Source organism: Myzus persicae, unplaced genomic scaffold (assembly GCF_001856785.1).
Source record: "Myzus persicae strain clone G006 unplaced genomic scaffold, MPER_G0061.0, whole genome shotgun sequence".
NCBI classification, from domain to species: domain Eukaryota; kingdom Metazoa; phylum Arthropoda; class Insecta; order Hemiptera; family Aphididae; genus Myzus; species Myzus persicae.
Genome location: NW_019104000.1, coordinates 432,874 through 460,179, shown reverse-complemented (window position 1 = coordinate 460,179; position 27,306 = coordinate 432,874). Strand labels below are relative to the sequence as shown.

General features: G+C 27.5%; 1 protein-coding gene across 2 annotated transcripts; it reads right to left on the bottom strand.

The window, feature by feature from the left end:
• Window positions 1-27,015, bottom strand: LOC111037442 (general vesicular transport factor p115). Of its 2 annotated transcripts, none has more exons than XM_022320019.1 (14): window positions 26,769-27,015; window positions 26,355-26,583; window positions 24,154-24,322; window positions 21,055-21,151; window positions 19,594-19,795; window positions 19,207-19,531; window positions 18,974-19,128; window positions 18,687-18,892; window positions 18,496-18,618; window positions 14,105-14,215; window positions 13,852-14,032; window positions 12,219-12,418; window positions 11,980-12,084; window positions 1-333 (listed from the first exon to the last, which is right to left on the bottom strand). In XM_022320019.1, the coding sequence occupies exons 1-14, from the start codon at window positions 26,844-26,846 to the stop codon at window positions 166-168; spliced, it is 2,349 nt and encodes a 782-aa protein (XP_022175711.1). In that variant the 5' UTR covers window positions 26,847-27,015; the 3' UTR covers window positions 1-165. The 2 variants fall into 2 exon arrangements, with proteins under 2 accessions (XP_022175711.1, XP_022175710.1); XM_022320018.1 differs by having other exon boundaries at window positions 1-336; window positions 26,769-27,014.
• Between the last annotated feature and the right edge of the window lie 291 nt (window positions 27,016-27,306).

Below are 27,306 nucleotides of genomic sequence, written 5' to 3'. Positions count from 1 at the left end.
TTAATCATATAAATTTTAGATTTTTGGTAAGATATACGTGGTCACGTGTACAAGATCATGGTAGTCGACATCGTGACAAGTACAATATACATACATGGTTTATAGGTAATACTCGTTTACGGGTGGGGAACATTCGTGTAAAGTACAGTGGCGCCCGTCGACTTTTTAGACGTTTAAATCGTTCCTAAATGACTCCTCGAGCGTCTGTTGGTGTGCCGTTGTACCTTCTTCGTACGGTAGCTGTTGTTGCAATGGCGGCAGTCCTCCCGCGATCGCCATCGAATTGACCATTGGTATTGGTTCCTGCTGCTGATTGACGGCCGGATTTTCGGTCTGCTAATGATCGTATAAACAAACAAATCAAAAATTTAGAACGTTTTGAAGTCAAGTGGGACAAAACAGTCGAAAGATAAGTCTTGTTATTATAATATTATCATTTTTATATTCCAATTGATTGATTCCAACCGGCAACGCATAGGACATCAAATATTATATTAATTCGTCCGATGTGATCGATCAATAACAGTTAGAGATTATACATAAATCTACATACGGTCATTTATAAAAGCATACAAATATATTCAAGTTTTCAACGAATTTTGATAGAACGTCTGTTATCGATTTATTTGAAAACGACAAAATTAAGCGAGTATTAAAACTGTAATTACATCATAATGTTAAGCATGGCATATTGCATATGTTGAAATGAATATAATTTAAATTGATCATTGTAATGATTTTATTTAAAACAAACATTGTCTTATCTTAAAAAAATGTGAATCTATTGGTGTGTTTATGTAATATATTTTCGTATAAAAGAAGCAAAAGTAATATGTACATATAATTATGTATAGGTACTGCGTGTGATGTACCTACATAGTCATACACTATATGATATATTATATTTCTATAATTCATAATTGGTGTAGGTACAATGTACATAAATATTATAAGTTTCTTAAGTTGATTGTTTTTCATAAATATAATATTAATTTATAAAGCAATATATCAGTGACACGGAGTATATTATTAACTGTATTTAGGTAAACAATTTAACATGCATGATACGTACGAGAGGAGTATTCTAACTTGACAATAATACTTCGTATCATAGTTTCATGAAAAGTGGGGAGAGGGACAGGAAAGGATGCGATTGGAACCTCAACCACTAATAGAAAAAACTTTAAATTTAAATAAGCTCCTATTATTCATTGAAAAACTTAGATACAAAATTCAAATTTTGACTAATAATGGGTATAGGTATATGCGATGTCACATGCGCAAGGTGATGTACTGATGTATAAGTTTACTTTTTTATCTTTGAAAAAAAAGCAATAATAAAAATAAAAACCCTACATCTGTGCTTCTGCACGTTACCCCAAAGGCGCAACTGGGCTGACATTTTAGGGAGGGGGAGCTAAATGTACCAAACACGAAATTCTGAGATTCATTATTTTTCTTTTTCATCTGGGAAGGCTATGGAAATAACATATATAATAGGTAAATATAGTTATTAATTATAGTTGATTTTATATATTGAACATGTATTATGTACACATTCCAAAGCGATACGACCTTTGTAAAAAGAGAACACAGTACGGTGATAACCACATAAAAAGTAAAAAATATAGAACGAGAATAATATTCGTCATTCGTATTTAATAACTTAGATACATAACCTATAATATTAATATGGTTGTATATACAACTAATAAATATGATGGGTATTTATTTTAAGAAAAAACTATTATAGTACTGCGACCCAGCAGGAGTTTATAAGTAAGCATCAAATCATATTATGTTTGATTCGCATAACACACGTACAATTTTCAATACTATATTATTCGTGTGGCTATATTGTTAGATATATCTATATACTATATAGAATTTAATTTGTTCGGATATGTTTGAATTTTTAGAAAAAAAAATAATTCAAGACATGAAATTATTAAAATATAAATTGTTGTTATAAATAAAACCTATCTAGTACTTTATTTTATTTTTGAAAATGTAAAGCCGGTATAAAAACAACAAAATTAAAGTTTTTAAAAACAATTTAAATAGTCCTGTCCTAAGATGGGAACGTTGAGTTTTTGTTTAATATTTTACTATGTATAGTAGGTACTAGCTGGTATAAAAAATGTATTTTAAAAGGTAGCACACCTACATTTAAAAAAACATAAAAATAGACTAAAAGTAAATGTTAAACGTTAAAAAAAATCATCCTGTATTTTGTATATTTTATGGCTCAGCTTTATAACACATGCCTGTGCATTTCAAGAGACTAATAATAATAAACGAAGTAAAATTACATTGAATCGATAAAAAACAATACCCGTGACTGACATATTAGGGTGGGACATTGGGTTATCACGTTTTTGAGTTCTTCCATAAGGTGCTAAAGGAAAACACAACCTCAAATACGCAATGTATAAGTTAAGTGTGTGTATGCGTGTGAATAAAAATAAATTATGATTGAATATCAAACAAAAAATGGTATAAACCGGATAGAAACCGATTTGGTTTTCGCCCAAATCTGATAAATATGTCTTTTACTTCATACAATACCTTCAAATAATCTGGTAATCATACGATTTGTGAGAAACATTTTTAGATTCTAGGCGGAGTCAAAAATGTATTGATTTTACAATGAAGTATAATTATTTTTTTTTATTTTTTAGAAAAGTAAATCTAGTTACTACTTATAATAACGGGGTAATTAAAAGAAAAGTCTTAATTGGAATAACGAAAAAACAACAATTTTTGACAAAATGTATTTTCTTATTTTATTGTAATTCAATCACGAATTACTAATTCTGTTGGTACCTACTTTAAATTTTTAAAAAATGCAAGCCTTCAACTACAATTCCACATTGATACTCTTTCCCAATGGTTCACTAAATGGAAAATTAAAGTCAACGAATCGAAGTCTTCCTTCGTCACATTTGCTCTCAGGCCCCATAACTGCCCTCCTATATCAATGAATAACACCATTATTCCTCACTCAAACGAAGTGAAATACCTCGGCTTAATATTCGACAGACGTCTCACATGGTCTTCTCATCTAAAAGACAAACGTAAAAAGCTAAACTCAAGACTTCATCTGCTAAGGCCACTCCTACGCTCAAATCTAGCACTACCACTTAAACTCATACTATATAAAACTCTTCTGCAACCTCTCTGGGTGTATGGGGTAGTAATCTGGGGTTCTGCTAAACAATCTAATAAGAGAACTATCCAAGCCTTCCAGAATATCTGCTGTCGTTTAATAACTGGAGCACCCTGGTATATCTCCAACAATGCAATTAACTCCGACCTAAGAATCTGCTCTGTTAACGAAACTGCTACCATATACTACAAACGCTTCCACGCAAAACTCCAATCCAACTCCAACCAGCTCATCAGAGACCTTGCTACACCAGCACTACCCGGAAATCCAACCAGACGACTCAAGCGGAACTGGTGCCGCGACTTAAAAATTTTATAAATTGTTTAAATTAAATGTTATTGTATAAATTGTAAATGTTATTGTAAAGCCACTAGGTGTCCCTAATGAGGGATTTCCTACCTTGTCATTAGTTCATAGTTTTTCTTTCACTCACCATAATTATTACTTATTGTACACCCCTGTATAGATTGTAATATTCAAAATAAAGTCATTTTTATAAAAAAAAAAAATGTTTTTATTAGCATTCTGCACGTATGGTAAAATTTTTAAAATACTTTGACTTAAGACTCTTTTTTTCTATGCAAGCAAAAAATATTCGTTCAGTTAAAAAAACTAGAAAATGTAGAACAAGATTCCTCATATAAGTTGTTATCATAGCTATTTAAAAAAGATACATGGACGCGATTTTTTATACATTATCAAAACCCCGAAAATTTGAAAATTATTTATAGTTACAAATGTATACAATTTTCAGTCTTCATAGCTAAGTGTTGAACATTTAATACACGGTTTTTCATAAGCAGTAAGTTCATACCAGTACCAAAAAATCTAAAAAAATATATATACACGATTTTTTTATGGATATTTAAAGGTTAAATTTGGATGAAATAAGGCAATTAAGCGAAGAATATGAATTTAAGATATTTTGTTGTAAATCAAAATCATTATTGTGTGGGTAGATTTAATACGTTTATCGTGTATTGTTATATTTTATATGTATAATATAGTTACATTTTCAGAAAAAAATCAAATCAACCTACTATATTTTCATTATAGTAAGATAAATTTATTTAATATTAATGTATCATAAAATATAGGTACTTAGTTATATAGGATGCAGACATACCGCCTTTGCTAATAATCATTTTTCGCAATGATTTATCATAGAATTCAGTTTTAACACATACATAATCACAATGATTTACTGGACATCTATTGTACCTACAGTAGAACAGTAACCTACTTTTCCCCTTTTTTAGTTTATATTTCAACATCAAATTTCAATGTTAATTGATGTTGATGTCAATGTGTTCTCTGATTCTGAATATAAATTATTACTAATGAGTCGTACGATGCGTACATAATTCAATTAGAAAGTTTACTAATACTGCTAAAATTATATGTAATCGAAATGGTTAGGTAGGTAAATGAAAATTTTTTTTATGTATAATTTAACCGTAATAGCAGCTCTGAAACAGATTTTATGTATACCCACCTAAAATACTTAATTTTTGTCAATCGTTATGATTAGTATGCTTTTACCGATAAATATCTCTATAACAGATGTTATGTTTTCAACAGCTAAGCCTTTGATCGTAATTGATAAGAAGTGAAACTACACACGGGTTTTTTTTTGGTGTAATTAATTTAATTTGTATATATACGCAAATTTGGATTTTTGAAAACTGAAGCGAGTGTCCTATAGATACATTTTTAAGGTACAGACTTTGAAGTCTTTATACATTATATTCGGTACAGATAATATCTTTAGCAGAAAAAAAAGTAATTTTGTTCCTAAGTATAATTACAGGGCTATACATATTACTCAACTGAAAACTACTGATGAAAACCTTTTTAAGTAAATTATAGATTATGAGAGGAATAAGGAAAATATACAAAACAAAAACAGTCATTAAATGTTTTGTTGATTATTTATTGGCCATTGCTCATTGCTATCGTAACATTAGGAACATGAACAAAATATTCATAATATGACACAAAAACCTATAGGTAGTGCCTCATTTATTTTATCTATTCGCTAGTTATCATGGATACTTATCGCGAACAGTAATACATTTTACCCTGAGTTGTCTATATTTTAAGAGTGGCTATAGTTTGGAGTTTGGACTAGGGTCTAGACTCAAGGGTTTTTAGACGTCCCAGTGTCCCGAAAATCTTTATCAGGATTTTGTTCAAGAAATATATTAAATTAATTCATTATTATATAAATTCGTAATATATAATTTGATAATTTATATTATCTTTCTGCGGTATCTCCCGTTTTTGTCATGTTTATATGTTAATATTTAACTGTAAAATATTGAGTATATAAAAAATTAAAGAAATAATAACAGGATGATTTATTTTATAAATTGTATTAAATTTAAATTGAATAGTTTCTTATAGTTTTATGAGTCTAGAACGACTGAACGAATAACTTTACTGTTTTTACTATTATGTCCTACACATGGCACACATTTTGACTCTTTTAGTGCTATTTAAATACAGTTTTACAATTTTTTTTAAATATTTTTTTCTATAAATGTCAATGTAATTTTTTTCACTGGGTCAAAAAACTTGAAAAATTTTACATAAGGCTACTCGTACGTTTTTACTATAGCTATTTAAAAATTATAAAGATAAATAGGTACAAGTTTTTATAAGTATTTCAAGTTGAAATGTTGACAACATTCGTCCAATATGCAAAAATATTAAAATCATTTTTTAGCTGTTCAACCTGTATACGTAGCTAAGAATTGAAAATTTAATACAAGGTTTTTCATAAGAGTAGTTCAGTACCTAAAAAATCTAAAAGTATATAAATAGTTTTTTTTATAGATATTTTGTTCAAATTTGGACAAATAAGATATTTAAACGAAGATAACGATTTTAGTTATATGTATCATGTATGTCGTTATAATTCAACAGTATAAGAATATTCGTGTCGAAAATATGAAAAATTTGAATCAGGTACATAGTTAGTTTATCAGTGACCGAGCACCGATCTGTTCGTGTTTCAAATGCAATACTTGTCAATTTGTCATTATTTTCAAACTTTCAAATTACAAAACATCACAACATATCTCAATATCTGAAATACCTAAGTATATACTGCGTCCCCGTGTCTGTATTTTTTTCAGATTTTTCAATGTATAAATCGTAAATCAACAGTATAAATTGTGTACCTACTATATAATATATAACCTATTTGCAACAACTGTTTATAAGGTATAGCTCCCACAAGTAGAGCTAAAGTCTTTTTGAGGGTTTTCAGCTAGATTCTCATTACTATTTAGTATTTACCATGCACACGGCATATTTAGGATGATATATTATTGATGGATAACAACATTGATTTTCGAACTTTAAGGAGTGGAGCATTTTAGGGCTCACATACTATATACCCGAAAAAATAACAATAACAACATTTCACACATAATACATAATATGGAACCTAAAGCAGCAAACACAAGAGAAGTATGTCGGCGTACCTATAGTTTACTCAGACTCAGATAATGTTCTGATTTTTCGTTTGCATATAACCTTAACAAATATATTTTACTTACACCCTTCCACACACACACACACACACACACACACACACACACACACACACACACACACACACACACACACACACACACGTTTCAGTAACACAATACCTTATATATTTGCACAACAGACTGCAGTGTTTAGCTTATTGACAAACGTCCATACATGCCGGTATAATTTACAGTCGAGCAAATAATTATAATAGGTGTACATTCAGTGTACTGCAGGGTATTGTCGTATTAAGATATTGCGAGGGTGTTTTTTTGGCAACAACTTTTTCTATACATTAAATATGTAGTAAATGTATACAACAATTGGACTGCAGTAATTTAAGTAGGTATTTAAGTTGTACACCTTAAATGGGTATAGGTTAGGAGCTCTAAATATACTACGTTTGTAAGTGACGTTATAACTTACTTACATCATATATTAGACATACATGTTTAGTATAATATATACTCGTAGATGTATAGAATATAATATTATTATAAACATTAAACACACCCATGAGAACTTATATACGGACAATGATGTGTAGTGTGGTACATTATTCCCAAGTAGGACTCCATGGTTTACTGTCGAAATTCTCCACTCGTAAAACCATTAGGTTTAATAATAATAATAATATGATAACTGATTGTTTTCGAGTATAACCTAATAACAAAAACTTTCGATAAACCTAATAAGAAAATATTGTATTCTTTCAAGTTTATAAACTATGCATGGGTATTATATATTTATTTATTTTTCACAAAAATCGTTTCTATACTTCTATAGTCTATAGACCACATTAAAAATGAATCATTATCTCAAAATAGGTAGAAGTTAGCAAAATTAGCTAATCCTAAAGTAAAAGTTTTTAGTTTTAATTAAAAATATTAAATAATTTATTGATACCTAACTATATAGTCATTTTAACTTATATCTGTATACACAATTTCAACCTTACCAAATTTTATTATAAGTACTCTAGAAAGTAGACGGAAATATGTAACAATCGTGAATAATAAATGTATGTAAGTAAATTACACAAAGTATGATAAACTCATAATACCGTACAACTCTATAGTCACCGTCGAATAAAAAATAATATTATCATCGTCGATGGCACGACGAGAGTAGATAAGTGACTTTTAACATATAATAATGATATAGGCATGTATAAGTCACATCTATAATACCATTATTGTTTCTTTCAAGAAATATAAACACGTTTTTTTCAATGCATGTAATTAAATAATCCTGATGTTTTTTAACAATGAAATTGATTCTTAAACTACACTTTGTAACATATTTGAGTTGAACTGTGTTATAAACTTTATCTATAAAGTCTTTAAACTTCATGACAACATATAGGTACAACCCAGAATCCTTTCATAAAATTTAAAACTTTTTGTCTCCCTTTTTTCAAATAGCACCCATAAGCGTTATCACCAGCCGAAGTCCAACATTCTCCCTCTGCATTCCCAAAGAATCTCCTGGAGTCATATCATAGGTTTATTTCATTGTTATAAATACAACTACTTTAAACCATAAATCATCATATGTTAATGGCCTTCTATAAAGGTACCATTATTAAACTTGTTTTATTTATCGAGAAATCAAAATCAGAATACTAAAAAATTGCTGTTTATAAAAAAAAAGGCAATTAGAATATAGATTTTAACGGTAAATATCAATCTTGTTAAAATAAATAATAATAAAGATTTTAATACATTAGTAGCGGATGTAAATTACAATATGATAATCGTATCTTAATAATAATAATTCGTTGTACATTGATTAAACAAATTCAGTATACGGACATTTTAAATAGTACGTTCAAATTCCGCAACTTGCAACTAATGTGTTGTAATGCATCAATTTTGTGAAAAAAACCATCAAGATTATTTTAAGTAATTATATTACTATTTATTGTCATTACGCGATAAAATGAAAACATTGTTTCTTTTGTGAGACAGACAGTAGTCAATACGCTATTTTTTTTTCGAGAATGGGATATATTATGTATATATTTATGAATATATTATACGCTCTAAATTAGCACACCTCTCAATCATTTTTTAATTTAGCTACCAATTTTTTTAAAAAAACAAGTGTACATTCGTATTTATTATTTCTATATACATAACTATTAATAAGGTATTACTGTGTATGTGTTTATTACCCATTACACATTGTGGACTAACAAATTTTGTTATGACTAATTTTTGCATATTCAGGATGACTGCACACGAGACGCGCGTATGACACACTCACACATATACATTACATCGATTTTAAATCGTTAAATAAATTGTATTTTGTATAATTAATATACGGTGAACATTTTAGCCTAAAAACGCATAAGTAAATTCGGTAATAAATAAGAACTACGTCGCGTAATCTTAGCAAACTAGAAGTGAAAACAAAAAGCCAGCGGAAAAGAAGTAATGGCCTTGTAAAAACTGTAACGTTGATTTCGTTTTGTGTGAGTTTATAAATATAACTAAAAAAATTTGAAACTTTAATTTTTAATTCACATATTTTGGAGTCCAATATTTGTTCGTTTTTTTTTTACTGGTTTAATTAACGTCCCGAGAGACTATATTATGATAATTATGAAATAAATTATTCGGGAATCCAAACGTCAACTACTGACTTATCTTAGTTTTTATTTTATTTATAAATCAAAAACATAATTCAATTATAGCTGCCATTAATTATATTATACATCGTTTTAATTGTCATTATTTTTTCAAAGTTTACAACATTTTTTTAACTCGTAATTAGTCACCGGCCATCATTAACAATATCGTCAACATCGATATAAATATATAAAATTAAATATGAACAAATAATTTAATAAGAAATGAATATTAAAAAGAAGTTTTATTATACGACATTTTAAATAATAATTGAATTTGTTACAAATAATTTAGTACAATATAAATTGTAAGAATTGTGAATTTAACACTGTGCTATTTATATTTTTCAGAATACATTGGAAATTGGAATATCGTTTGACTTATACAACTTTGAGTAACTTTTTGTTCTATTTAAAAACTAGTGAGTCGTAAAATCAAATATAAAACGATGCGAAAGTTTCAACATTTACCGTAGTTATAATAAAATGAAAATACCAAAATACCGAAGGAAAATAAGACAATATTTTACGTACCTACTAAAAACCGTGGATAGCCAATCGAAAAACAAGAATTGGCTTTTGTTTACAACATCATGAGTCATGACGTAAACTGTTGGGTTATAGAGAAAACGCGAATGCCGACATTTTTATATTGGAAATCAAATTTTCCAGAGGTAAAATGTAAATCTAACAATAGATATAATATTATCAAACGGTTTTTTTTCACCACCCAGTATACTTCAATAATATGTCTGCGTCAGACGTTTTTCTGCATTCATATCGCAAAATTACAAACTATTTTATAAAATGTATAAAATAATGCCAGTTTAAAACTGCAATATAAAAGTAGGTACAACTATACAAACTAATCAGTAATCGTCCCTAATGCCAAACAAGCAGACTATATAATTATACGAGTACTAGCGATATTTGTTACACGTATAATTATAGTGTAATAAGAGATCGACTAAAACAAATCGTCAAACACTATACACAGAGCTATTTTTGTTTAAACAGTGAATTGTCGTTCTTTCAAAAATATTAATTTTTCAGAATTTTAATTTTGAAAAATTTAACTTCAACATTTTATATAATTATTATTTTTCGTACTTGCAGTACCTATTAGTGAAACCAACATCAACTTAGTATTTTTAAATAGTTACCTACATGATGGCTACATTTTTAATTTCAAAATTTGAAGCATTTACTTTGCTAACTATGTTAATGTATAAGTAATAAAGCATAAAATAATAATAATATTATAATACATAAAACATAAAACATATTGAACATGAACGAATAATTTTTATTTTTATTTTTATTAACGAGTAACGACTAATAAGCTTATACGAGTCTACTATACAAATGTCACAATGCTTATCATATCGATATCACCCCCTAATTTAAAATATAAATGCTAATAAAAAAAAAAAAATTGGTACAGAATAAAAGCTAGTACCAACAACTATATCCGTGTGAACTTCGATCAAATATACAGAATTATTCGGAAAAATATAAGTCTATACCTGAAATCAGTATATATTTTTTAAATCCTACAAAAATATAGAAGTATAAATTATAATATATTATGTGTGTAGTCTGCATATTTTTTGTATAATGTCAAAATTTACGATTTATGGCCGCCATATTTGGCTATAACCACATATGTTATCGAAAGTGCAGATAAATCCGATAACCATTATACACAGTACAGCGTGATCTGGGAACGGGACTAGTTTGCAACTTTAATACTGTTATTATTTTTAATTTTATAGTAAACGTCATTGGATCATTTTGTAAGAATAAATTAAAAAAATTAACAAGTTATTATTTATATTTTATCTATTTTAATGTTTGACGAAAAATATTTATTTATTTTTTCAATTTTTCATTTAAACTTTGATTATAAAAGTGTTTAAACGTTTATGTTAAAAAATGCATTTGTGACACAAAAAACTATCAATTAATTCAAGATAATTTTATTTTGCCTTTAAAAATACCTTTAACGATAATGTTTTATAGTATATACTATACAATGATAGCATACGGGTGACGTTAGATTTCGTAGTAGAAAATACACTTTTTCAGGTTATCTTACACGTACTTATCTTAATTACACTTTTTTACTTATTATTATTTAAGAATATACAAAGATACCAATCCACAAAATAAAATAAAACAATTTAAGACCTGCAGGTAATAAGACTCTAAAGCCTCAGAAGAAGAAATTATATTTGGTGCAGCAAAAATAACAATTATTTACTTTCAACTTAAAAGAACATTGTATAATATTTTACTGTTTAAAGAAATCTACCAACAGTACTACTATATTGTGTTAACATTACTATAGACAAAATCACAACAATTGTTTGAAATCCACTTTTGTGCTTTTGAAATTCAATACTTATGTACGCGATGGCTTTAACTGCAGAGACCAAATTTTTATTCGATAAGGGGCGTTTTGTGAGTTTTTATCAAATAATAATTAATAACTTTACCAATTGAATAGAAATTCAATGGGAATACCAACAATTTTGAGTGTATAAAAAAGATTTGCACAACGTTAACATTTTTTTCTTCAAACTAAAGCGTCAACGTTACGTGATTTATAATTACATGTATTGTAACTTACCCAAATCCCGTGCATTTCTAGTAAACGTCTGTACGATTCCAGTTCATTTTCTTTCAGCTGGTAAGCTTGTATGAGCGACATGTGATTTTCCTGGAGTCTAAACAACTGAAACACACAGGCATCGATAGATTAACAACGTTATACGTTTAGAAATTAGTTCATGCCATGAAACATAATACATTATTATTTGCGGATATATAGAGTCAGGAAAATCAAAATCAATTTCAAGTCATACACACTTCGGTTTTTATACGATCCGTGTCGTCCCGGAAATCGTTAGCCAGCCTGCACAGTTCCTCGATCCGGTTGGTCTTCTCAGTCAATTCGTTTTTCAGGCCGTCCACGGTGGCGTTGAGCTCTTCGATTTGTTTTTGATTGGTCACCAATTTTTCGCTATCGTCCTGGCCGGGAAGCGTGTTCAGCGCTCTCATGATCATTCCTGCATAGGATATGGACATGATTTTGTAGAATAATATAACTCAGATTAGGCGGCCGATACACTATATTATGACATTGACACAGCCTGCACTCTCCGCGCATAAGATAGATATATCAATAGATATTCACCAAGCATACTAGGCCCCTTTTTTGAGTTTTTTCTTCAATAGTACAGTTATTCAAAATCTGATTTTAGGAATTAAACTTAAGATCATATTTTCAAATCCTCGAGATTTTTTGAACCACTTAAAGATTGTCTTGAGGAGATACAATCAACTTCTGGTTTTTCAAATGAGAACCCTCCTTCTAGACTTTCCCCTATTACAGTGGAAGACTGAAAAATAGTTTAGCTTTTAACTTTTCTGAAAATGTTGTATCTAAATCAAAATTTGAAGAAGTAGTATTGAGTTATTTAACTTTGTGTAGTATTACTACTTAGGTCCATGATAAATGATTTTGGAAGATAAGCAGGCCATAGTGATTTGAAAATTTTAGTAATTATACCATCAATATACTTTTATGTGCCTTAAGTTTATGCAGTCAATGATATGAGCGGGATAGTAATCAATGAGTAATTAAAATGTTCCGATTTAGCGCTTTGTCCCAATTGATTAGCCAATCTTTGCCCTTAGCCCTTAGCCTATTTGTTTCAAATAACCGATGTGATGTTTCAATAATCCGATTTATTTTCAATGTTCTAATATACGGCTGGTCGGTCCCGGGACATTTTGTTTCAATAACGTGATTATATCAATAATCAGTGTTCCTAATAAGCGGCCTCTACTGTTTATAATTAAAAATAAAAATTTATATATATCCAAGTAAATTATAAATTATAATATACTTCACGGTCTAGATTCAAGATCCAATATTATATCTATATTTTATATTTTTGTAAAATCATTATTGAGAACTATCCTTTGTATAAACATTATAAACTACTCATTCGAATTTTGAATAATGTAATATACATCAAAATTTCAAAAAAATTATCTACTACCTAATTCATTTACAGAAAATAGGGGTTTCTAAAAAAAAAAAAATTATCGTTATAGCACACTCCTTAAGTGGTAAAATCTCAAGAATTTGAAAATATACAAATCTTTAAGTATAGTTTTTAACAGAATTGTAATGAATTCATTACTTTAGGAAATAATAGGGGTTAGCACACTTGGTGAATTACTCTGTATATTCAAGTATTTTGAATTGATAAATTAAATGGAATATGAATTAGATGGGCTCATTACATTATTGTAACATTAATGTTATTAACATCATTCACATTTCCACAAACATCGTTTACAATTGATTTTAAGTATTAAGTCGTCACTCATATAGAACATAAAATATTGTATAGCATCGTATTATAGCCGTGTATAGGTGTGTTATTCTTACTACACTATTATAATTTATAGTACCTATATAGGTACGCACCTTCGAGCATTTTAAACAACTTGCAAAACTCGTAATCCAATAATAGAGTATTTGAGTCTTGGGCCGTCGGTTGCGGGTGTTTGCTGGCTCTGGTGTACGATTCGTTTCGAGACACATCGTTTAATTTATCCACAAACGTTTCTATGCCTATCCGTTTGGTAATCAAATGTCTTAGGCTGTCCTGAGAATTAAACAAAACATCGTAAGTCCTGAAAAATTTGAGTGTTAAAGTATACTTTAATCTTTAATTTACTTTTTTGAAATTTTCCACCGTATCAGGATTGAACGCTAAGCATATACCCATCACAAACGTGCTCAAACCGCTGACGATTTCTTCGATCTCTTCGTTCTCTAGACGATTCGTCTATACATAAGCAAGACATAGATAATGATATGCAGTGCATGAAATTAATAGAATACTACAACATATATATAATATTATGATTGACAACAAAAAAATGTGATCAAATAAAACGATATCAGGTGGAAAATAATAGGGAAAGTTCTCAGGGGAGGGGCTTAAGCTACCCAAATATATATTTCTGATGTACTTATATTGTACATACAATATACATTATAAATTATAATAGGTCCACAGATAATAATATTATACGTATACGTTTCAATGATCATTGATAATATATGTCAGGAGTAGCCAAACCGCGGCTCGTGTCTAAACATTTTTACAAGTATGATAATAGGTATTATTCCTTTTCATTATATTCTGCGGCTTATGACTCATATCGCTGGCCACCCCTGGTATATAGACCATGTCAGCCTACCCAGCAAGAAAGCAAGAGAGCAAGCCGCAGCCCGACCAAAGTCAGTATAGAGCCAACGCATTCCCAACCACAACTCTCCCGCCAGGATCAGTTGGTACCACAACGGCGGGATGCGTAAACACAACGTGCTCCCTTGCTATACAGGGTTAAAATAATTAAAAATATGTCACATGTATAAGTGTATAAAGTCTATAATATTTTGTAAAATACAATTACACCCTACAAACAATTATTAAGGTCATCTGGATTTTACTTGTAAAAATAACTGGTAATCGCATATATGTATATAAATTATAAATCAAATATTACACATAACTTTAAAATATACTCATTACCTATACACGAAAAAAAGTAAGTCAATCTTCAATATCGTTGGCAGTTTATAGTATCAAAATGGATCTAATTTTTGTATTTTTATAAAAATCTAAAATGTTCTAGTTTTTCTAGTATTTTGTTTTTTTTGAAATGTTGAAAAAAATTGTAACTTAATTTATTTTATTACTAGGTCAAAAACCTTGAAATTGTAATAATTATAAGATTTTTGACAAAAATTATCAAAATTATACACTAACAATTTTTTTATAATTGTTTCAAATTCAAATTGGAACGAAATTCGTCAAATAACGAAAAAAATTCCATATTATTTTGTAGTTAAAAATCCATACAATTTTCAAATATTTTATAGGTATTTAAATTTTAAATTTAAAAAAAAAGGTTTGAGCATTTAACAACAAAAGGTCCTCAAATGTTTTAACATAAATTTAAAAATACACATTACCTATTTACAATCCTTTAACGGACTTACCCTTACCACTTACACTTTTAGCCATTATGTGTATTATTATTTTCTATATACTCGTGGTGTAATTTTCATAAAATTTAAACTAACATAATACAAATAACTAAACTTTTAGTATAGTAAACTTGTTGTTTTTGGAAAATATAAGTTCAACCATCCGTATCACTAATAAAAAGATTAATTATATTATAGTACTTATTATAAATAAATTAAAAAATAGCTTTAGAAAAGTGGCTGCGATATACTGTCCCCACTCAGGATTTTCGTACATGCATTGATTTATCATTGAACTCAAATAAACTCATCTATTACAGTGATCTAATACAAACACGCTACACACATATTTTACATCCATGACTTTTCCGCTTAAAATTAATTAAATAAATAATTCGTTGTAGACTGTTTTCTTGAAAATATCGACGTACACAACTAAAGTTGAAGCGATCGGTTTTCATTTTTTTCATAATTTGAGATGTATATTTTAAATGTTTTAAATGTAAATTAAAGAAATGGATCAACAAGGTAATTTAAACGTATTTAATTAATGCTGATTAAAAAAAAAAAATATCCGTTTGAATTCCTTATGTATACATTTAAGTTTTTTGAAGTTAGCCTTTAGAATATAAAATAAATTATTAAGATTGTGAGGTAAGATTATAATCATTGTTTTATGAAAATATTAAGTACTTATCATTATACAATATAATTTGTTTTTTATGTAGTGTTGGAAGTATTTCGATCCATGTAAATTTATCTTTTTGGAGAACACACAAATGTAACGATATGCTGATTGTTAAAAGAATCGTTCTATATTTAACACGAACTATTTCACCTCGTACGTGTCACAATACAAGAAAAAAATTACAGTACAAGAATATGTACTGTATACTATTATATAATGCATTTATGGACCTATATAAAGTTATTTGTTGAATATTCAGTCTAGTGGTAAAAATAGAGAGATAATAGTGCTCCACACCCACAAGCATATATGTATAAATGCCGGTGTAAACTATATTATGTAATAGATGCATAAAAACCTTAAATCACCTACAAGAACGTTTCTTTATATAGTATTGAATTCGTAAAAAAAAGTCAGATATTAGATATATCTGCTTAGAAGTTTGAGTTAGACTAAATTTAATTGCTCTTCCAGTAATTTAAGGAGCGGCTTAAGGAGATGTTCAAGAGATGGCCAGATTGGCGGCATTTACTTTCTTTGTGTATACTTTGTGTATACGACAAGAAAGAATATGGTCATATGGATGTATTACAAAAATAATTGTACAAATAAAAGTAATAGGACATTCTATTATAATTGATAATATTTACGTCACGATATATTGTACACTGTTCTACTGACGAAAATTACATTCTTTTACACGACGAAAATCGAGCGTGGGTAGTGGTACTTCTAAATTAAAAACAATTCGAAGCACCCAACCGTATCGATTCTCTTGTTCATTTATTTATTTGTTTTTTGATTATGTTATTTTGTCTGAGTCCAATCAAAATTGCGTACTCGCTTATTCGCTTTATGTCATAAGAGAACGATTAGATCTGAACAAAATATGTGTTGTAGCAGTATTTTTATTTATTATAACGAAACACATGCACAAGCACAATTACGTGTTTTTTGCTTGTTTTGGTAGTTTCTTTATGCAAGTACATTAGGTAATAAGTATACCGTCCGTACACACTTAGTTAGGCCTTAGGTATTAGTTAATAACTAATTTAATCACCGTTGTTTTTTAATTTATATACTTGTACAGTTGTAGGTACATGTTGGCAGTTTAGCGAGTACTATGCAATTGAATATCAATATTCTGTTTTAATCAATAGATTATCACCACCATTTTAACTGGACTGCAGGTTAATGGAGAAAAATATACATAGGTAAATTTATATAACAATAATTTGATGAATTGTCAGTGTGGGGCGACTGATAAGGAAATTAATATTATAATGTGTCTAATCTGAACATTGTATATTTGTATAGCCCTTATGTATGAATGGTACATTTTAAATCGATACACATCCATACATACATGTCAATTTATTATAGTTAATTTTATTCAATACTGATAACTATTTAAATTTTTAAGACACTCAAACTATTTAGAGATTGTTTAAATATTAAATGTATTTTATTTTAGTAGAAATTCATAATGCATTTTTATTTTTTATCACACTCGATAATGTTATCAGTAACGGCAGTAACTATGATGAATTCATAAATAATATATATAATATTAATCATGATTATTTTTAGAATTTCTTGCAATTAAAAATACATGTTCATGACCCAATGTTTTCCAGGGGATAGAAAGATTTCAGTTCTTGGATAAATCTTGGCCAGCTTGGCGTAAAGCAAGATCCACAAGAATTGCTTTAAAAATGTGCAATGAAGAATTAAAAATAGAAAATTCGGCATAAATTCTACATCAATTTTACTGTTAGACGTTAGTAGTACAATATGGTGAACTAAATCTTGACAATAATTTTGCATATATTATATTAAATAATAATTTATATTATACTTTACCATGAATTATTATTATTATTTTATTAAAATTATAGGTAGGTTTTAAAATATTTTGAAAATGTCATTGTGTTCAGAAAATGATTACTTAAGCAATAGTAGAATGTTTAATGTTTCTATTATAATTTTTAAATTATAAAAAAATATCAAAAATTGTAAGAGAAAAATCGTTTTTCTGCATTTGAATATCAAATTTGGTCAAAATTTAAACTTAGAAAGCTCATACGAAATTGATATTGCTTAAAGCTGATTTTTTTTGTATACTCCAATAAAAAATTGCATGAGAAATCTGAAATACCATCTAGATCCAATTTTATACTACCAACTACCATTAATAGTCAATGTAGAAGATTGAAAAATTGTTACTATTCCAAAATGCTATGTGATAAAAAAAAATGAAAAAACACCATAATTATTAGAATATAAAATATAATTAAATTTTACCTATACAAGGGAGTTAAAGAAATAATATGATTGTAGCATACATAACAAATAATTATGAATGAATAGTAAATACGAACCTGAGTTATAAAGTATGGTATGCCTGAATTAATTTTCAAGAAACTTTCGACAGCCAGTGAACAATGAGCAAACCAAGTAGACAAAAACATCAAATATCCAATTTTACACTGTGCTTTATCATTCTAAAATTAAATATCAATTGAGTATTCTTTTTAATGTTGTAACTGTTACGATCCTAGAAAGTACATACTGTTTGGATGGAAATAACTATCTGTTGCAGTAATGTTGGTGGCTCATTATTATCATTGGACGACAACTTGACATTCAGCAGCTTTTCCTTACCCTCTGGATTGTCAATAAGAGCATATGAAAGTGCCACTGCTGAGAACCAGCTGTTCAAAGGTTCCTTGTTGAACAAACCTCGACAAAGAAGATGGCTGATGCAAGTTTCAGTTACTATATAATACATATACAAATAGAGAATTGAATTACTAAATAACCATAATAGTAGCAAGGCATTGTAAGTTATAACAATACCTTCTTTTTCCAATGGCAATAGTTTGTGTACAATTTTCATTTTTCCAAAATCATTTCTGTACAAGTAACACTGAAAAACGTACAACACCGCACAGCGCATATCAAATGGCTGCTTATCGCTTAACATTGTACATAACAATAATAGCAAAATATCCCTAAAAATAAATACATACTATGAAAGTAATTCTACATTCATCAGAAATATATTAATTAACACATATATATGAATATACTTTGGTGGATTTTCATTGGACTTTACTGATTCAAGAAATGATTGATTATCGTTGTGCCCACGTATAAGTTCCGCAACAGTATATATGGCTTCAGTTAATGGATTACGGGGCACACCAGTGGCAATCAACAAATCACATATTGCTTTTAGAATTCCAGATGTATACATGGCTTGTTGGCATGAAGAAGTAGCTTGAGCTGGGTTAGTTGGCGACACTAGTGTACGTATGATTTGAAGAACTGAATGCACATTGTTTATTCTCTGAACGGGCCACTCATCAATAAGAGGCAATTGTAAAAGGGGCAATATTCGTGATATAAAATTACCTAAACAAACAATTTTATTAATTACTATTATGTAGTATTTAAATTATTGTAAGTGAACAGACCTTCTTTGAAGAAATTTTGAGTCGAAATATTATTTCTTAATAAAGTCAACATTAAGTTTAGACAGTCTTGAACGACAATTCCTCCATCTGCATTACCTTCTTCTTGTATAACATCAAATAGTCTATCAAAAGCATTTTCAAAAGCTAATATCTTTTGAATATTAGCATTGCTTTTTGTCAATAGTGTTAACAAAAGAACCGACTAAAACAAATTACTTATTATTTATTACAAACATATACAAATTAATAATAAACTATTCATAAAAATCTTAGAATTCTATAAGAAGTATTTTAATATCATAAGTACTTTTTATAAACTAACAAATCATACTTTAAGAAACATTAGAATGTATAATAGGACACATAAGAACCTATGCAAGAAGTGAATCCAGAATAGCCTATTTATATAGATTTTAATAATATAATAAAGGCTACATAATACAACATCCATTATTTCAGAAGTCTATTTAAATTAGATCAAATTGATGGAGAAGATTCTTTAAAAAAAAATCTAAATAAAATGAATTAATATTTAATATTATCTAAAAAAATGCATACTTCAATATAAATGGTAAAATAAACAAACATTCAATATTAAAAAAATTAAAACAATATTGGTCAAATATATTAATACATTTATTGTTTATAATTATTGAATTCAATATTATTATTTTTGCATTTGTTATTGTAAAACTGCAGAAACTGATATAAATAAATTGATATAAAATGAATTTAGTACTTAATATTTTAGTTTAGAGGCCTCAATAAAAATGTTAACTTAAGGGGCTTGCTAACTAACTTATTAAGGGGAAATATTTAGGCATTATGCAATTTCGTTGCTGCTGCCTATCGCTTATGACATTTGTGTTACTTGCAAATGATACAGGTATGCACTAACACATGGTTATTTCCTGACTATAATATAAGTATAGTTTAATATAACACATCAAGAATGATAAAAACGAGTAAGCATAAGTAAACAGAAATTGTTATACTAGTATATTATATTGTGTACATACCAACTAAATTCAATAATTAAGTATCAATAATTTTTTTAATTTTGAATGAAAAAATTGTAATTTAATTACGGTTCATAAGTAATAAATTATTTAGAAAATAGTTTTATTAAACTTTATGCAATACTGAACATTTAATTGTATTTAATATTATCATTAAATTGTGTATTTAACCATAGTATATTTAGTACTATTATAATCACACTTATTTTGGCTGCACTCTTAATACCTATATGATATGAGTTACTAACTTTTATTTTTTAATGAACAAAAATTATTTTTTATTTATTTAATACAAATATACAGTATTATACCAGTTTTAAATAAGCTTGTCAAAAGATAATTTTGCAAAATAAAATGTGGTCATATACTTGTTTATTTATCTGTTAAAAATAAGGGGTCTGTAATGAAAAATAAATAAATAGTAGTATTAAAAAGAACTTACGTTATTTCGAATTACTTCCCGGCTGTCACTCAACATGTCAATTAGTTTGGAAACTCCCATTGGACTGACCAAAATCATTTCTTGCACGTCTTTAGCCCTATTATTATTAACAAGATTTACTTTTCAAATTTAATAGAATGACATAATGAAATAGAATAATCCAAAAACTCAAGACAGTTTTTTAAGATAAAACAGTTGCTATTAAAATGTATGTATACTAAATAAAATATCAGGATAGTACTTTTTTTAATAAAGGACACTTTTCTTTGTTTATTTTCAATGAATTTTCGTTTCTTATAACTTTTTATAAGCAGCATAAATGTTTAAAAAGTATATGTACATCAATAATTAAACCAAAGTTTATTATTTTTTTTGTATTAACAAGCATTAATAGTTTTAATTAATAGAAGCATGGATAATTCTTATAGGATAGGTATTCTTTACAATTTCACCCCATTTGTCAAGTTAGTCAATTAAACTATTGATGCTTATCACAGAAATAATTTTTTTTTTCAATATTTTGTATTTATACACTAACACTATTATAAAAAATATCCTGTTTACAATCATAAAAATCAAAAAATATGAGATGTTAAATGTTATAAAGAAAATAAAAAACAAATAAAGGATTTTTTTTATAAAAAAGTAGGTATCTAGTTATAAACTTATAAATATTGCAATCCATAAAAGAAATATGCTTTGAATCACAACAATTTTAATGGCAAATTAAATATGTATACATTAGTATATCATATAGGTCAGTGTTTCCCAACCAGTGTGCAGCGGCACATTGGTTTGCCGTGAGGCCTCTGTAGGTGTGCCCCAAAATTTTACGATTATTAACGTTAGGTTAGACGTTTACGTAAAATGATGGTAATAGGTTGAAATATTTTTAATTATAATTGTAATAAAAATTTTTTATCCTAAATAAACACACCATTTTAAATTATTTGTTATTAATATACTGATATACACCTAATGTGGTATTAATAATTAATATGATGAAAGCCTACTATAAAAAAAATATGCATACATATATTAGTCAGTGACAAGTGTGCTTCGGCTAAACATGGGATTAGTGTGCCGCGAGGGAAAAATGTTGGGAAACGCTGATATAGGTAGTTCTATAAAGTTCTTAGAATTAAAATACTATAATAATATGATTATATATTATATAGTACCTAGTCAAAATAATGTTTATTACATTTTTTTTGGACATGAATTATTTGTATTCATCTATGGAGTTTAAGTCATACAACTGTATAATTTCTATACCAAAAAATTGTATTAAAAGGACGCCACAACCGCATATGTTGTCTCCGTCTTATAAACGCGTAATATACCAAATTTACACTCAGCAGTTCACGTTGTATGTCATTAGCTTAAAAATTAGAGTGAATTGACCTAGTATGAAACTTGATGGTAAGAACTTATCTGTGTTTTGTAGGAAGTTTTTTTAATGATAGTTTAGTTTTTAAATAAGGTATAAGTGTATAATAAATGTTAATTAAAAATGCTCATAACTCACTTAAAAACTGAATTATTGTAAAAAAAACTTTCAACAAAACAAAAATTTAGTTCTTATCATCAAGTTTCAAAATAAGTCGATTCACTCTAATTTTTAAGCAAACGGCATAAAACGTGAACTGCTGGGCGTAAATTTGGTATGTTACGTGTTTGTAAGAGGGAGACAACAAATGGGAGTGTGGCGTCCTCTTAATAGTTTGCATTCATTTCCAATGTTTTTAAAATTTCAACATTAGAATATTTGTTAAATACCAACTTTCTTTTTTTTTTACAAATAAGGATTTATATTACCATAAATTTATACATATAAATTATTTTAAATATAAATTGGAGTTCACTAATATTTAATTTATTTATTCCAAATTAATAAATATTAATGGTTTCTAATTAAATCAATAATAATCAATATCTTATAGTTATTAGATTATTATAATTTATTACTATGATTAGGTTAGATGTGTCTAGAGACCGGCTAGTGTGAACAACTTACATATACAAATTAACAGAATACAATTATACTGAAACAAATAAATACCAGACACTCTTGGTTGCTGACATTTTGTCTGCTATTCAGAGGACTCAGATTGAAGAAAGATTGTAATTGGTTCCCAAGAAAACATCCATTATTGGAAGGTGTTAGGGGAGGATTCACTGTATATATTATTTTGGCATATACTATAATATAGTCTTAAATAATTTTCTACTAGTATAGTATGCTATTAAATATTTGATTTCGTAATATCAACTTGTAACTATAAAATCAAAAAAAATTTTAATTAAAATTGTGCTTATTTATCACAAATAGTCAACAAATTTTGATGTTTATTAATCAAGTACCTTTTAATATTTTTTACGATAATTTATTATGATTTATGATTTATTATAATATAGTATAATAAAGTAACATATGATAAATGGACATATAAATGTTGGTCCCAATTGTATTTATTGGCAAAAAGCTTAATAATAGAATGCAAGCACTCCCTATGCAATTTTCAAAAAAAAATTTGCATTAATAATTTTTTAGTGTTTATTAAATATATATTATAGTATATAGTATATTATATTACAACAAATTAAAGTATTTAACTAGATAGTATAATATTAATATATAATAGTATTCTGTTAATTTGTGTATGTAATACGTAAGTTGTTAACACTGGTGGAGCATACCTTATTTTACTGACCGTGGTCGGGCATCTAGATGGAATGATTATTCTATTCGACAAATTACGTATAGTAAATATTATTAAATTAATAGTTGATTATTTACTATGAAATCTAATAATTATATGAACCCCACTTATATACATCAAAGTACTATTAATAAAAGTAAGACTTAATAATGATATATTTCAAATTTTTAACTCAATAAAATACTAAAAAATTACAATACATAGATAAATAATTCACAGTATTGAATATAAAAAATTAAAAATATTATTATTAATATTTAATTATTAAATAATTTATAAATATACAATATTGTAACTTAAAACAATTAAAATGTATTTATTTAAAATTAAATGTAGTTATAGGCACTACTTTAGCCTTGTTTTTATATTAACTCACTTATTTGTTAACAATAGTAACAGTAACTGAAGAGCTGGCCACCGTACATGAAAATCAAATTCCTCTAGATAATCCAAAACCAATCCAACATTTTCTTTTTTTTTAATGAATATTTCTGTAAAACGTTCACCCAATTTATGCGAATCTTTTGCAGTTACATCAGGAATTTCTGAAAAAAAAAATTTTAATGTTTGTATTTATCATATAATAAGAAGTCGTAAAAATAGTATACTCTTAGAGTTTCACTCAACAAAATTTTAACAAGTAGGTACATATAATTTTAGTTTCTTAGTAATGAAATGATATAGTATTCAAGTATTGAGTTGTTAAGTTAATTAGTTTTATATATGTTTTTGTCTCATAGGTCATCACTTTTTTAAGCAGTAAAAATAATTCAACCTTCAACTTTGAGGATGGTTATGGTTAAGTCGTAGTAGTTAAATTTAAAAATTAAAAAGTAAACAAATTCTCAGTATTTTTGGTATTTTCAAAAAAAATTATATATCTACTCAAAATGTTTTCTAAATAATAAAATTTTCATTTTTAAACATCAATTTTGGTTTTTTTGGAGATATTTATACATTTTAAACTTTTAAATTATTTACATAGATATTTTAACATTTATTACACTATATTATATATATTATACTCTAAACACACACTATAGAATTGAGCAATACAACATAAACACATTCAACACTTTTTGACCCATCCAAATGAATACTTATTATTAAGACAATAAGATGACAATTAGTTTGACAGTAACCATCAACACAAGCGTACTCACCTATACACTTATTAACAGTCATATTCCATGACAGAAAGTACTAATAATAAATATAATATAATAATAAAACATATATGAACTAATAATAATTATAGAATTATAAACCAAACATGTCTTATTATTAATAAAAACCTTATAGGTACACAATGCTATAATCTACAGGTTACTTATCCAAAAGGAATAGAAAACCTTCTCTGGATAATTAATATCGTGATAAAGTTCTCAGGACCACGTTGCAATATGTTTTTGGGCTGGATACAGCATTTTTTTTTTACCGTAACCAATTTTTATTGCCATAGGAACACAAATCAACAACATTAATATACCTATGATTATTCAATTTTCTTGCAGAAGAAAAATATAGAGCAGCATGATATGTTTTATGTTTTATTTCAATAAATGTTAATCAGATACATTTTTTACGATTATTATAAAGTTTTTTCTCAGTAAAAAAATGTTTTAAATGTATTGCAAGGTTCCACATAAATTGATTTTGCAGGAATAAAAATTATTGAAATAAAATCACAATTATGATATCATTTGTAAGAATTTGAAGTTCAAATTTTAATGAAATATTGTACTTTGTAAGTATTTTATATGCAATAGAAAATTCAAATCAAATTCAAATTGAACACCTTCATTAGAGTGACCTACTCAATGATGAGGTACACTCAAAACCTATTTGGTATATTGTAGTGCAAGTTCACTGTTTTATATTTCATTTTTGTTTTAACACAAATAAACAACAGAAGTCATAACTTAAATTACATACCGAGAACTTGATAACAATGATTAAACTATTACCTATTGTTTTAAATTAATTAAGGTAATAATTCACAGTTAACCATGTTTGGTAACGGTTTTTAAAAAACAAACTGATTTATTTACTGTAATAGGATAACAGTTAACCCATAATTAGGAAAACTGAAAATGTTTAAAATTAGGTAAAAAATATAATCATAATGAATAAAATATCATAAAAAAAATTGAATATTATGATGTATCTAAGATACAAATTTAAAACCGGGTATAAAATATTTTTTGCAAAATGCTTAAAATATAGATAGTATATTTTGAATAATAAATCTATTAAATAGGTAACCCACCAGTAATAAACCATCCACTGGTAATTACTACTAATAAATAGATATGATCTACCTAAGTTATAAATATTTACATAGGTATTAGTAATAATTAAATATAAAATTAATATGATTTCAAACACACTTTAGAATTAAATAACTGTTCATAGATATCAAAATGTATGGTTCAAGCAAGAAAGGTACTAGCAACCAAAACCAAAACATGTAAAAAATAATCAGAATGAAGAAATAACACCTTAATGTTAAATACTTAATAGAGAAGTACCTAATTACTAAAAACCTTTTTCATAAATTGGTTGCATAAATATTACCTTCTTCTTCATAGATCTCATTATGCATAATGAGTCTTAAAGTGTCCAAAGCATAGCTAGCTATTTCAGCGTCAGCACGGTCTTGCTGTAACACTAGACACAAGGCATCCATTCCTTTTGCACCCACTTCAATGCGGTATTTTCGTGATAGTGCCCTAAGTGCCCTGCATGCATCACGTCTGTCTGCCAGCAACGTGGAATGTTGAACTCGATCCACCAAACGCTCAACCTGTGGAGAAGGTAAAATGTTGCCGGTTAAAACATTAAAGAAAAAGCTAATATTTTTTACAGATAAAAAATGTGTCTGTAAAATTACAGACACACACACAAATATTACATAAATACTAAGGAAATTCATAAAATACATAATCAAGCATGTTTTAGTCACAAAATAAAAATCTAAAAGCAACATACAATATCGGCACCGGATGGCTGGTCTTCGACGACGGGCGTACCGAGCACCGTTTTTAAGCCACTTTTAAAATATTCCATCAATATAGGCAATCTCCTACCGTTTCTTCATTAAAAAAGAAAAAAACAGAAGAAAAACATTTTTTTCAAACGATATTTATCGGACTACGGGCAGTGGTAAGTTAAAAATTTAAAACAATTAAAATATCAATAATATTTTAATAATGATAATAGTACGTAATAAATAATAATAGTTTAGTTTGTTATCATTTACACGGGTATCGACGACGGACACGACGGCGTAGATACTAGATTCTTAATTCTTATCACGGCCACGTGCTACCGTAAATATGGACTCAAATAATTGTCCAGTAAAAAGCCGCTAAAATTTAGATTGGTTGAATGTTTAATTATAATTTAATAAAATATTACTGAATTCGAAACTTCCGGGATGTAAGAATCCCAGAAATTGTTTAAATAGAAAATAAATATAGCAGGATGTAAGCTGATAAGAATGTATATCAGTAAAGATAAGATCATG